The sequence below is a fragment of the Mustela putorius genome, unplaced genomic scaffold, assembly GCF_011764305.1.
Source record: "Mustela putorius furo isolate JIRA1106 unplaced genomic scaffold, ASM1176430v1.1 tig00003949_pilon_pilon_pilon, whole genome shotgun sequence".
NCBI lineage: Eukaryota > Metazoa > Chordata > Mammalia > Carnivora > Mustelidae > Mustela > Mustela putorius.
Genome location: NW_025422093.1, coordinates 9,235,453 through 9,250,721, shown reverse-complemented (window position 1 = coordinate 9,250,721; position 15,269 = coordinate 9,235,453). Strand labels below are relative to the sequence as shown.

The 15,269-nt window shown below is 37.2% G+C and overlaps 1 protein-coding gene across 2 annotated transcripts in view; it reads right to left on the bottom strand.

Moving 5' to 3' along the window:
• IPMK (inositol polyphosphate multikinase) overlaps positions 1-14,720 on the bottom strand; it is a 47,324-nt gene extending 32,604 nt beyond the window's left edge. Inside the window, exons 1-2 of one of the 2 annotated variants that reach the window (XM_013050089.2) lie at positions 14,525-14,720; positions 2,104-2,198 (exon numbers count right to left, since the gene is read on the bottom strand). In XM_013050089.2, coding sequence (XP_012905543.1) covers positions 2,104-2,198; positions 14,525-14,714 — 285 coding nt within the window. In that variant the 5' untranslated portion in view covers positions 14,715-14,720. The remainder of the gene's footprint in view (positions 1-2,103; positions 2,199-14,524) is intronic. The other variant, XM_004780645.3, reaches the window with a different exon arrangement.
• Positions 14,721-15,269: the final 549 nt, after the last annotated feature.

The following is a 15,269-nucleotide window of genomic DNA, read 5'->3' as shown; positions in this document are numbered from 1 at the left end:
AAGATACTCAACATCATTAGCCATTAGGGAATTGCAAACCAAACAAACTGCAATGAAATTAGCATTGCACTCTCAAAAACAAAAACAAAACAAAACAACAACAAAAACCACAAAAAAATAAAAACCACTTCAACACTCACTTGGATGGCCATTAAAAACAAACAAAAACCCTGACAAATATTGGTGAGGATGAGGGAAAACAGGAAACTTCATACATTGCTGGTGAAAATATAAAAAAATGGTAAAGCCCCTCTGGGATACACTGACAGTTCCTGTAGAATATTCAAATGACCCACCAATTCCAAAATTGGAAACAGGTATTCAAGCACTAATGCAAAAATGTACATAGCCAACACTATTTACAAAAGCCAAAAGATGAGAACAACCCAAATGTCCATCAGTGGGTGAATGGATAAACAAAATGGGGTATGGAAGTAAAACGGAATGTTACTTTTCCTTAAAAAGGAACAAAGTTTATGGACAATGGGGAGAGTATGTGCTATGGTGAGTGCTGTGAAGTGTGTAAACCTGGCGATTCACTGACCTATACCCCTGGGGATAAAAATACATTATAATACAGTTTATAAAAAAATTTTAAAAAATAAAATGAAAAAAACAAAAAAAAGGAACAAAGTACTGATGCATACTATAACGTAGATGAACTTTAAAAACATTATGCTAGGGGTAATGCAGTTGGTTAAGCAATCAATTCTTGGTTTCAGCTTAGGTCATGAGACAGAGCCATAAGTTGGGCTCCACACTCAGCACAGAGTCTGCTTGACATTCTCGCTCCCTCATCCTCACCACCTCCTGCTCATGCTCTCTCTCCCTCTAAAATGAGTAAATAAATCTTTAAAAGAAAAAAACTCTACGCTAAAAAACCAGGCTAGGCCCATATTATACATAATTCCATTTATATGAAATATCCTGTGGGCACCTGGATGGTTCAGTGGGTTAAGCCTCTGCCTTTGGCTCAGGTCATGATCTCAGGGTCCTGCGATCGAGCCCCACTTTCGGCTCTCTGCTCATCAGGGAGCCTGCTTCCCCCTCTCTCTCTGCTTGCCTCTCTGCCTACTTGTGATCTCTCTCTGTCAGATAGATAAATAAAATCTTTTTAAAAAAATTTTTATATGAAATATCCTGAATAGGTAAATCCATAGAAAGCAGATTAACAGTTGCCAGGGATGGCTTAACAGGTACAGGGTTTTGTGTGATGAAAACATTTTGGAACTACACAGAGTTGAGAGTTGAAAACACTGTGAATGCACTAAAAAGTATTCCTACTCATAGAGGTAATTAGATGTTAAGTATGCCATGTCCCTTTCCCCAAATTTAAAGATTCATAGTATGTATTAGCACATTTAAGGTTCTAAAAAAAGTCCTGTAGTAAAAATAAAAACACTTACTTAAATTCAGCACTTCTGCAATGGGCTCTCGGTTAAGGGGTATTTATTTATTTATTTTTGTCAGAGAGAGAGAGAGAGAGAGAGAGAGAGAGAAAACAAGCAGGCAGAGTGGCAGGCAGAGGCAGAGAAACAGGTTCCCTGCTAAGCAAGGAGCCCAATGTGGGGACTCGATCTCAGGATCCCCCTGAGATCATGACCTGAGCTGAAGGCAGCAGCTTAACCCACTGAGCCACCCAGGTGTCCCAATTAAGGGGTTTTTAGAATGTAGATCTAAATCCATTAATTGAAATCAATTTAGCAGATCGAAATAAGGATCTTTAAGAAATAAAGTAGACTAGGGGCACCCGATTGGCTCAGTCAGTTGGGCAGCCGACTCTTCATTTCAGCTCAGGTTATGATCTCAGGGTTGTGAGATCAAGTCCCGAGTTGGGCTCTTCACTCAGCACGAAGTCTATTCGAGTTCCTCTCCCTCTGCCTTTTCCCGACCCCCCTGCTCATGCGTGTGCTCTAAAATAAATAAATAAAATTTTAAAAATGAAGTATAGTGGAAAATACTAGACTGTAGAGATACACATTATATTCATGAAGCTTTTATTTTAGTCACATATACAATATACCAGGACATGCTGTCAAATGAATTTACTTAGTCATCAGAGAACTACTAAAAACTCTTTGAATACAATGAAACAAACCTTACCTCACTTACCATATTATAGAATTCCAGCTCTCTTGGACCCCTTGGAGGTGGCTGTAACTGTTTCAAAACTGTGCCATCTGGATGTTGCAGGATACCTATAGAACAAAAATCAGCTATTTTTTAATGCTTTGATAATGGTATACCTTGTATCACAAGATAGATGAGTTCTTAAAGTTACAGATAAATCACTTTCATAAAAATTAAGGGGTCTGTTTTCCTTATTTCAGAAATTTCAACATTTAACCAATAGATTTCAGTGCTTGTTATATGCAAAGCACCAGAACACAAATTGTGATGTGTGGTTTTATTGTCTCAAATTACTATTCCCTTTAGAGCCCTCTCAGACTTTCTAATAAATTTAGAATATATTTCTAAATTTTATAGAAATTCTTCAGTAATAGTCTTTCTGGGAGAAAGTAATTTATAGTTAAAAAAAAATCACAAGCAGTAGTGTAAACTGATTCCACTCTTGTATACAGAAAAAAAATATGTTAAAGGTGGTACTATATGAACTTCCTATTTTATAACTTTTTAATAAGTTTTTCTCATTTATTATAAGAAACCAACTAAAAGTTTTTCCTGATTCAGATGCACTACGTACAGATAGTTTGAGGGCACATAACCAGTGGGAAAAGTGGGGATGGAAATCAGATACCAAGTCTGAAGCAGGAAGGGGCAACTTCTCATTATCAGCCCACTCAAAGGAGAACCCTTTTCTTAAAGCCATCACATATGTACTAGCACTGGTCCTGTCCCTATACCAACAACACTCATTACCAAATTTATATGCTAAAATCTTAAATTTTCAAATACTGAGATTTTCACCAAATCACATGTTAGAACACAACAGGGCTCAAATAAGTATCGTAAGGAAAAAAAGAGACTATGTCAAAAAAAATTCCTTCACTGAAAAAATTAAATTAAATTAAAAAACAAAAAACAAAAAAAACCTCTTGGACTTCTACTTTCACTTAAGAGTCAGAAATCTAAAAATCCCATCCCAAGACTCAGGGTCAGAGGGCCTACCTAATATTGAAGCTGACCAAGACAACAAGAAACACCCCCTACAGCCTTGCATCAGGCTGGTAATTATCAAGTAATAAGCAACAGTAGCCTACATTTGGAGAAAAGGCATGAACATGGAGAAAAATTATCTCTGAAGCCTGAGTACACAAAGAAGACATAAAGTAGAGGGTTAAACAGGAATGTTGAGAAAACTCCTCTGGCAAATCAACCCCATTCTAAACATAAGATTACAAGAGAAAAACTTCAAGCCTGAGGGGCACTAAAGGTGTTATTAGTCTGCTCTAGCTTCCATAACAAAAATACTGTAGACTAAGTGGCTTAAACAACAAAAATTTATTTTTTCACAATTCTAGAGGCTGGAAGTCACAGATCAAGATGACAGCCTATTTAGCTACCGGTGAGAATTTTCTTCCTAGCCTGTAGACAGCTGCCTTCTTATTTTTACCTCACATGGTGGAGACAGTGAGAGAAAAAACATACTCTCATATCTCTTTTTATAAGGACATTCATCCTTTTGGGTCAGGCCCACCCTTAAGCCCTCATTAATCTTAATTATCCCCACAAAGACCCTCTCCAAATACAATCATACTGAAGAAGGTTGTTCCTTCAGTGTATGAATTTGGGGCAATACAACATTCAGTTCATAACAGAAAGTATAACAAAATTCAAACTTGGCTCTATTCCGGACTAGATTGGCTCAATCACCAACACTAACTGCCTAGCAGAAGAGGTACATTCATTTCAGTTATAAATACTGTTTGCTTTCAGTCTCACATGTGATGTCCAGAATTTAATAAAATATTACAAGACATATGAAAAAGCAAGGGAAAAAAACACTACCAAAAGAAGATGCAACATATAGAAGAGTTTCAGAGATGATACAAATGTCAGAATTATCAAAGGAAATTAAATAACCACAATTAACATGTTAAAGATTATAACAGAAAAGGTAAATAGCATGCATGCAAAGATGGGAAATTTCAGTACAGAAACTTAAGAGACAAATGGAATGTTAGACGTGAAAAAGGGAGTGGCACCTGGGTGGCTTAGTCAGGCAAGTGTCTGCCTTCAGCTCAGGTCATGATCCCAGAGATCTGGGATCCAGTCCCCCAACAGGTTCCCTGCTCAGTGGGGAGTCTGCTCCTCTCTCCCTCTGTCCCTTCCCTGGCTTGTGTTCCCTCCTCTCTTGCTCACTCTCTCTCAAATAAAAAAAGAAATTTAAAAAAAAATAAGAAAAAAGAATAAAGAGACAAAAACATGCTTTCCATGGGCTCATAAGCAGACAAAGTATAGAAGAGGAAGGAATCAGAATATAGAAGGAATCAAAATATAGAAGAGGAAGGAATTGCTGTTGACAGGTCAACAGCAATTACCCAAACTGAAACACAAACAGGAGAAAAAAAAAGTGGAAAAAGTTAGAAGAAAGCATCTACAATCTGTGGAATAATACTGAACAGCCTAAGATAACTATTAGAATCCTAGAAAAAAGAAAAGGCACACTCATGTTCACTGAAGCCATTATTCACAATAGCCAAAAGTGGAAGTAACCTAAATGTCTATCAACAGATGAAAGATTTAAAAAATGTGATCTATACATATAATGGAATATTTTTCAGCCTTCAAAAAGGAAATTCTTCATTCCATGCTACAGTATGGATGAACATGGAGGGCATATGTTAAGTGAAATGAGACAGTTACAGAAATACAAATACTGCATGATTCCACTTACATAAGGTATTTAAAGTAGTCAAACTCTTAGAAACGGCAATTACAATGCTGGTTTCCAGGTCCTGGAGGAAGGGAGAGGGGAATTTGTTGCTCAAGGAATAGAGTTTCACTTTTGCAAGATGAAAAAGTTCTGAGAGATATGTTGCACAAAGATGTCTGTATAGTTAGCACTACTGTACTGTATGGTTAAAATGATTAATATGGTAAATTTAATGTTGTGGGGCTTTTTTTTTTTACTAAAATGAAAAAATTATGTAGGTAGTGGGATTACAACTATGTAAAATAAGTGCATGTTAAAATTTCTATCTGTGGCAAGAACTTTCTAGGTAATTTTTATTTCTTTTTTTGTAACTTTCTCCAGGAGTTTCTATAATAAACACACTGCTTTTATTATGAGAAAAAATATATGACATGAAAAATTAAAATATACTAAAATGATTATACATTCTATTTAATCTCAATTATGTTATCAAGTTATTGAAAAAGACGAAGGGAAAAGTTTTTAAATGACAGAAAGTGTATGAGGAAATACTTGACAAGACATTGTCTAAAATGTCCTAAAACTAATAAAAAACCTAAAAACACAGAGACAGGAATTCTAAATAGGATAGAAAATACAAACTCCTACTAGACTTTTTTTAAAGACTTTATTTATTTATTTGACACAGAGAGAGAGATCACAAGTAGGCAGACAGGCAGGCAGAGAGAGAGGGGGAAGCAGGCTCCCCGCTGAGCAGAGAGCCCAATGCAGGGCTCGATCCCAGGACCCTGATATCATGACCTGAGGTGAAGGCAGACACATAATCCACCGAGCCACCCAGGCGCCCCCAAACTCCTAGATATTTTAAATATAAAGACACAGAGGAGTTAAAAGTAAAAGGATAAGAAAAAGGACTATACTAGCAACTACCATTCATAAGAAAGTTAACATATTATTATTACCATATATCAGACTATGTTAATAATAGAGAACTCAAGAAAAAGGAATGCTGTATTATGCAAAAAGGGACATTTCATAAGTCAATTCATTTAGACACAGCAATCCTAAATGTGTGTACCTAATAAGAACTTCAAAATAAATGACAAAAAAAAAAAAAAAAAAACCTGACAGAACTGAGAAGAGAGACAAACCTGCAATTACTCTCTCAAAAATTGATAAAACATTAGTAGTGACACATAAAACTAAACAACAGTATCAAACAATCACATTGACAGTTACGGGATACTATATCCAACAGAATAGACATTTTTTCATGTACAAATGGAACATTTTTTCATGTACAAATGGAACATTTACCAAGACTGACCATGTGCTAAATGATTTAAAAAAAAAAAAAAAAGTTTAAATTTAAAAGGACTGAATATTCTCTGTCCATAATGGAAATAAGATATTTGGGAAAATACCAAAGAGATGAGAAGTAAACACACTTGTAGTTAATCCATGGATCAAAATACACAAAGGAAATTAAAAAACATTTTTAACTAAATAATAATAAAAACTAACTAACAACATTTGTGAAATGTACCTGAAGTACTGCTTAGTACTCAGAGGAAAATGAGTAGTTTTAAATACTTCTATTAGAAAAAAAGAAAAAGAAAGGGGGAGTTCCAACTTAAGATGCTAGAAAGAAGTAAAATATTAACCCAAAATAAGTGGAAAGGCAGGAGCAAATAAAAACAAAAACAATGAAGTAAGAATAGACAACAGGAAAAAAAAAATCAATGAAAAAGATTCTCTGAGATCAATAAAACTGATATAACTCTAGCTAGATGGAGCAAGAAAAAAACAAATTACCATAGTGAGGAATAAATGAAAGATGGGGTGTCACAATAAATGCTATAAGCATTAAAGTCATAAGACAGTTATGAACTTCATACCAATAAATCCAACTTAAATAAAATGAATAAACTCCTTTACACATAAATTATTAAAACACAAGAAGCAGAAAACCTGAGTTGCCCTAGGTCTATGAAGAACACTGAATTCATAATTTTAAATATCTTTATAGATAACTGTAGGCCAAAATGGTTTCAACAGTAAATTCTATCAAACATTTACAGAAAAAGATAATAGCACTCTTCCCAAATTTTTTTTAGAAAACAGGAAAGTGGGGAACATTTCCCCACTAATTTTATGAAACCAGCATATTCTTTTTAAAAATCCCAACAGACTTAAAAGAATATTATAGACCTCATGAACACAGTCATAAAAATATTTAATGAAACATCAGTAAACTTAATCCAGTAATATATTATCACGACCATGAGGACTTACTCCAGGAATGCAAAGTTGGTTGAAATATTTCAGTATGAGTAAATATGTTGATATTTTGGATAAGACAGAATTCTCAAAGAGAAAGAAGAGATATATAAACAGGAGAAGGTAAAGAAAAACCCTGTGGTATTAGGTTTAAATTATAGGTATAGGTATGAACCCAAATTTTAAAAATATTAAATTACGTATCTCTTAGTCCAATCTGCTTAAGGAAAACCAGCAACCATACCCAAGGACCAATGAGTATACCTAGTGCCCATACTCTGGTTTTTAAATACCATTCTTCCCTAAAGGAACCAGGTTCTTAAAGAAAAATAAGCTTGCTCCAGGGCTGGAACAGAAAAAGTACAAGATAAACAGAGAACATCTTTTTTATGCTAGAAAGTGAGAAAGTGCTTCAAAAGAAAATTGGGAGGGGTGCCTGGGTGGCTCAGTGGGTTAAAGCCTCTGCCTTTGGCTCAGGTCATGATCCCAGGGTCCTGGGACTGAGCCTCCCATCAGGCTTTCTGCTCAGCAGGGAGCCTGCTTTCTCCTCTCTCTCTCTGCCTGCTTCTCTGCCTACTTGTGATTTCTGTCTGTCAAATAAATAAATAAAAATCTTAAAAAAAAAAAAAAAAAGGAAAAATGGGAAATGTTGAAAAGACCAAGTAACCAGCCTGAAGAAGCTCCCACTGCCCAAATTTGGGACAAGATGAGCATCAATGTAAGTAGTAACAATAATGGATAAGACCCATTGCCTAGAGTCTGCAAAAATCCTTATAATGAAAGAAAGCAAGAGAGAGAGAGAAGGGAAACCTACAGTTCCCTAAAGCAGAATGCCAACTAACAAATTTAACAGGAATGACAGTTATTACCATTTTGCAACTACCACAGTAATAAGTTGGTCAAATATCGTCAATGTATGCTTATAACGCTGGATGAAAACTGAGGAACAGGATTTTAAGTCTCCATCAGTCTTTTTTTTATTCCTCTCAAATTACTTAATTACAATAAAAAAAAAAAGAAAACTTCACAGTGGAAAACTTGGCACATATCACCTAACCAAGCTGTCAAAGTCACATCACCAGTAATGCAACTGACATCCTGTGCTTTATAATGCTTCAAGAATACAATGTAACTCAAATAGTGTTCTGACGAAGCCTATACTCTTTAAGTATTTCACAGTTATGAAATAAAAGAAAAAAAATGAAAAACTGTTCCAAATGATAAGTAACTAAAGAGTCCTAACAACTAAATGCAACATGCAGTCTTGGATGGGGGAAATTGCTACAATGGATATTACAGGGGGAAAAAATGACAAAAGCCTAATATTAAATATTCTCAATTTGATCACTGTACCATGGTTAGGTAAGAGAATGTTCTCATTTTTAGGAATTATTTAGAGGAAAAGGGGTCATAATGTCTGCAATTTAATCTTAAATGATTCTGCTAAATCATTATCAAGTAGAAAGTGATAAAGCTAATGTGGCAAAATATTAATAACAGGTAAACCTCGATGAATGGTATACATTAATTGATTATACTATTCTTGCAACTTTTCAGTTTGAAATTTTCCCAAAATAAAATAAAAATTCCTTAAAAAAGGCAGTACAATTTATAGTAGCATCAAATACTTAGGGCAAAATCTAGCAAATGCTGTATAAGACCTCTACAATGAAAACTATGACTAAGAGAAATTTAAGAAGGCCTAAATAAATGGAGAAATCTGCTATGTTCATGTATTGGAAGATGCAAGTACTATAAAGAAATCAATTTTCACCATAGCACCTTATAGACTCAAAGCAAACACAAAAATCTTACCTTTTCTTGGGAAAAATGACAGGTTGATTTAAAATCTATATGGAAATGCAAAGGATCAGAAATCATCAAGACAATCTCAAAAAAGAAAACAGGATGCTATTCCACCATACATTAATACTCAATTCCTCACTGAATTAAGACAATGGGATATTACTTCTATGATAAACAAATCAATGAAAATAAATACAAGTCTAAAAGCAAATCCAAGAAATCCAGGGGTATATATGCACAATGGAGTACAACTGACTGTTAAAAAGGATGAGGAAGCACTCTATGAATTGATACTACTGATTTCTAAGATATATTAAGTTTAAAATTGAAGTGCAAAACAGTAGATAAAGTGTACTACTTTTTGTGCCAGAAAGAAAGAAAAATACAAAAATTTATATATATATCTCTGCATGTTCTTGCAACAAGTAACTTAGCAAGGATAAATCAGAAAATGAGACTCGTTACCTACAAAAGATGTTGAGAAATGGGTGGAGTGACAGAGAATGAAGTGATACTTCTGATAGATCTCTCTGTAAAGTTTTGAGTTTTGGAAGAATGTTAATTTTATAAACATTCAAAAATACATAATTAAATAAAAATGAAGGGAGGGAACTGAATTTAAACACAAATGAATCCAACTATTTTTCAAATAAACAATATTACTTTAGAGAAGAGGGGGGAAAATAACCAACCCCCCCTCACCCCACAAACCCCTAACCCAATAGCTTCTGAAGTGTTTCCAACCACATACCCTTAGTATAAGGGAATCTCATCTTGAATTCTTTATTCTAGGTTTGTTTTCTGTAGTAGTAGAGGTATAGAAATTCTGAAAATCACAGGAACAAGCAAAACATACAAACCAAAAAACACACACACCCAAAAGAACATTAACAGTGTTGCGAGCCAGGATTCTCACTGAGGTAGATAGGAAATACAAATTTAGAATTAGGAAAGAAAAGAACTCTGTGGTACTGGAAAGAAATTGGAAATATCAGTATAAATTATGATTTCTAAATATTTATACATTCTTCTCAGTTATGTTCTTTGGAAGGGCCAAGAAGCAGTAATACTCCAACAGCAATGAGCACATCTAGCACCCAGATCTTAGTTTCAAAATACCATTTCCCACTGAAAATGAACCAGGACTCCTGAGAGCAACTGCTGGCTCTAGAATTGGGAAGGGAACGTATAAGTCTAAAATAACTTGTGACAAAAAGGAAGGAAGTACTCCCACTCAACAAATCTGGGACAATTTGAACACCAAAATAAATACATTCTATAATGGGTCATGACACTATAAAATAAGAATCTATGGGTCCAAACTATTAATAAAGGACATATACAGGAGTAAATTGAGGGCTGTTTTTAGAATGCTGACTGTGAAAATAAATAGAGGTAGTGATAGAACTGGGGAGAAAAATCACAATTTTTCAACTTTCAGAGTAAAGACTGCTTCAGGCAAAAATCACCAATAGATGCCAAACCTAAGATGAAGTCTGAGGAGGATCTGGATATGTCCATGATCTCGAAGTGTCTCTCCACAGTTTATCAGTTGCAAAGTGAAAAATATTAACTACATGCTGGAGAAGCCTGACCACAACTGGACCAGATAATCAAAATAAATATCACTAATAATGGAGAGATGGACATTGTAGGCCTCCAGATGTGATACCTTGAGGAGAACACACTTCTATAATAATCCAGTCAGACACACATCACCTGAATCTTATAACCCATCAGAAATCCAAATTAAAGACCATTTCATAAAATAACTAGTTGGTATTCTTAAAAAATGACAATGTCATAAAAGATAAAGGCTGAGGAGTTGTTACAATTAAAGGATTCTGAGAGACATGACAACTAAATGCAATAAATGATCTTTAACTAAATCCTGGACTGAGGAAAACAAGTATGATAAAAGACATTACTGGAACAGCTGACAAAATTAGAATATGGATTATGGATAAAGGCACTGTATCACTGTTAAATTTCATATATTTGATAAATATGCCATGGTTACAGAAATACACACTGACATATTACTGTATAAAGGGACAAGATATATACAACCTATCCTCAAATAGTTCCTCCCAATAAATAATATGCAAGAGAAAGAAATTCCATAAAATGTTAAGTTCTCTATACTGTCTTTGCAACTTTCCTGTAAGTCTGAAATTATTTTAAGTCAATTAGTTTTAGAACATATCTAATGAAACAGACCATAAGCCAACATAGATAACACCAGTTTAAATACTTCTTTTACCCTAACCACCTCATTTCTATATCCTTTGATCAGGAAACAAATACAGGATTTCAATATTTGTTTGAAACTTTAAGGAATTTTGAAAGAAATTAATGGTACATGTTAAATAATAAAACAGAAAAAGGATTTCATGCTAACTTTGGTGAGCTTTGGGAATTTAAACCAAATTCCTCCCTCTTAAGAATGTGAAACCTCCCTATAATGTTGCACAATGTGTTAAGTATACTATATTGCACAAAAATGCACTATTACGGAATTGTTGGAATAAATTGTGATAGAGTCACACTATGGAATACACCAGTTTTTTTTTTTAAATATAAAGTGTATTATGAATACAAAAATATGGATATACTACATAATACAGAATTTTTAAGAAGCTGCTGATATATCGCGGCGCCTGAGTGGCTCAGTGGGCTAAGGCCTCTGCCTTTGGCTCAGGTCATGTTCCCAGGGTCCTGGGATGGAGACCCCTCCCCACCACCCCTGCATTGGGCTCTCTGCTCAGCGGGGAGCCTGCTTCCTCCTCTCTCTCTCTGCCTGCCTCTCTGCCTACTTGTGATCTCTATCAAATAAATAAATAAAATCTTTAAAAAAAAAAAAGTTGCTAATATATCTATTTGTACAAAAATTAGAGTTCTGTTAGTGTATTTACATATGGGCCCAGAAACAAAAACCTGAGAAGTTGCACCAGGAATAGTTACCAGTGACTACCTATAAGAGAGGGAGAGTAGGAAGAAGGGTACTATTATACCATTTGAATTTTTTTCCTAAAAGATTATGTACTACTTTTACAATTAAAAAACCAACACTTTGTATTCTTAGATATAAGACTGAAATCATACTTCAGTGAAGAACACAAAATATTACTCTGATAGCAGAACTATAACATGTTCTTATTACTCAACTATAACAAGATCTATTTTTACATTCAAGTACTTTTGTGCAATTGGTTTCATGTTTTTAATTTTTAATTTAACAAAGCCAACAACTTCTTTTTGGAAATAGGTAAGATAGATTATCAATCCAAAACTGAAAAACCCTTAGTTAATGGTAGTAAGAAAAATTTTAAAAGGCAAAACAAATATCTACACAATGTCTTTAAGAAAATTTACTCTGAAAATTTCAGTTGACAGCCAAGCCAAAGTATAATCTACACAAAGTACTTTACAACTGTAAGTGATTTATGATAGTAGAGACACACAACAAATTCTTGAACTTTGAATTACTGAGCATCTTGTTATCCATTTTATGAATACATAAGATTATCATCATTCAGGTGTCCTTTCATTAATAACATATGCTAGGCTGTGTAAATAACTATGAATTAAATTCAATAAAATATTTATTAGGTTGCTAGCACAGTATGTTCGAGGCATTGTGCACTAGTGATACAGACAATCCCTAGTCAAGAGTATCCTACAAAATTTTTTAAATTGAATGCAATAATAAATAAAATTAAGGACTTTTAGAATCTTAACTACTCCTTCAATTAGGTAATTTGGGTGCCAAAATAACTTTCAGCCACTGTTTGCAATGTGGTATAAAGTCACATTTAGAGTACATTTGTGAATAGGCTGAATAGGTTCACTATTACACACTTTGATAAGCAGTGGTTACACTCTCAAATGAGAATCACCATTGAAATTGTGTGTATTCTGGGGTATTTTATCTATTTTCCTTTGTACATGAGTCAATCTCTAGGGACCCTTAGGAAAACAATTATTTTTTTTAAGGCTTCTAAAATACTATTAGGAATATTATCATTACAATTCATTAAAATAAATCAGTAGGTATGCAGTATAAATTTACTAACAATAATTCCATAATTACTCTCAAACTTTCAATACCAGAAGAGACACACACAAGAATGTGTCTGTGCAAAGCATCTTAAGTTGTTTCCTTACATCTAGGCTAAGTACCTTGAGAACTATATTTGTTTCCTTGCCTTTGTGAACTAAAAGAACTGTCATTTTTCACTCTTTCAACATTTCTCAATTTAACTAAGCCCCAATCCCAGGACAAGGCTATGAGGATAAACAGATTTGGTCCCTAACTTAAAGGAACTCACAGTTCAGTGGGGACAAAGGCAGAGTCTACATGACATCATTAACACCTAACTTTCACCATGAAAAAAAAGAAAGGTGGGTAAAGATAAAAGCAGGAAGAAATACCGCTCCTTGAGAAATAACATACATACAAAGATTCAAACAAATACTCATCCACTTTCAAAAATCCCTGTTGGATGAGTTATCTGCAAGAACAATACACGATGTACAGTGCTCTGAGGCATGACGCTTGGTTTCCCCATTCTAACACGCAGTGACGTGACTTCAGGCTTGCCACTTAACCAGGCTCAGCCTCAGTTACTCTTCTAAAAATGTCAATATTATCTTACTACCCTAAGCCCGAATCATTTTACTAACATAAACCAAACTGTATCTAATGGTTTCTAAGTCTAAGATCTGCATTACTCACATACTCATACATCAGATTCCCCAAGTAATCATGGCCCGGAGAAGGAGTGTGAGTAAACTAGGTGAATTACGGTTCCTAAACTCAACTTTTACATCACCAAGAGAACCAACTGCGATAGGTCCTACATTGTGCTTTAAACGTGGTGGGCTCACAAAATGTGTTACACAGACCATGACACAGTCTTAAAAAGATAATCAAGAATAACTGAATGCCTTAACTGTGTACCTTTCTAGTAACAGCAGGGTATATTTCCTACCACGAATTCGAGTTTCTGCATTACCGGAACCACGCCTCCTGAAAAACCCAGGAAACACCAGAAAAACCTCTCAAAGGAATGGGAAGAAAGATCCTGGGTAAGCCAATAAAACGTTCCCAGTAAATAAGTAAGTGAAATAAGCCCTGTGTTTTTTCTTCCCCTCCAGCCATGCAGCTGCACACAGGAGAGAAACACTAGATTAGCATCATCTGCATTTCATTCCTTTTCTTGTGCAATTGCTCCCCGCCTATAATAAACAGACCTTGTGCTCAGGGGAGAATTCACTTCCCCGTTCAGTAAGTTCCTATTTTTCACTTATAACCCCGTCTCCAATCAACAACCACCCTCTTGGGAAGACCAGGCACTCCTCTCCCCCACCACCTCCCGCTGCTGCCCTGACGCCCCCCCACCCTAGAAATCTCCCCTCCCTTTCGAGCCTCTGCTGCACAGGTCTCGAGGCTACGGGGGACAGTGGAATAGGCCTGGGGTGCTGTGCGCAAACCGGAGGGGAGTCTAGCCCAGCCAGTGAGCGCCAAGCTGCCTCGGCCGGCCGGGGGCTCACACAAGCGAAAGCGGAGCGGCGAGCCCCACGCCACCCCCCACTTACCCACTTTGTCTTTCCCGTACATGTGCCCAGCCACCTGATGCGAGAGGGGCACGCATCCGTTGAGGAAGCAGAGCCTGCCGCCTGCCGGCTTCGGGATGCCCTCGGGGGGGGCTTCGCTCACCGGTGGGGTCCGCATTTCTGGGGGGCCGGGCGCCTCAAGTCGGAGGGGGGAAGGCGGCTCCGTTGCCATAACGGAGAGCCGAAGCTGAAGGTACAGCCGCAGTGAGAGCAGGAAAAAAATAAGGCGGAAGGAGGGGGAGCCGGAGAACCCGAGGGTCGCTTAGGCTTGGCCGCGAGGAGGCCCGGGGGTTCCCGCGGCTGGTGCCCGTTGAGGCCCGGGAAGGGGGCCCATGACGCCGCGGAAGCGCGAGCGCTCCCCTGCCCGACTCTCAGCGGAGCGCGGCTCCCGACTCCTGCTGCTCTGCCGCTGCGGCTACCGTTGCCGGCTCAGCCCTGGAAACGGAACCGAGCCGAGGAGCGGCGGCCGCGGCGGCGCCCCGCTCTCCCTGGGGCCCTGATGGCGAGGGCGGCCCCACCTCCTGCGCCCCCGCCCCCTCCCGCCGTCCTCCAGTCCCCTCAGCTGCCGAGCGCGTCAGCGCCGCCTGCACCGCCGCCGCAGCCGCGAGCTTCCGACTGCGCGACCCGCTGCCGCCGCTGCTACTGAGCATGCCCAGAAGCTGCCCGACGGGACCCCCTGCAGCGGGGCGGGAGCCCGGCGCAGTCAGCGCGCACCGAAGGCTACCGG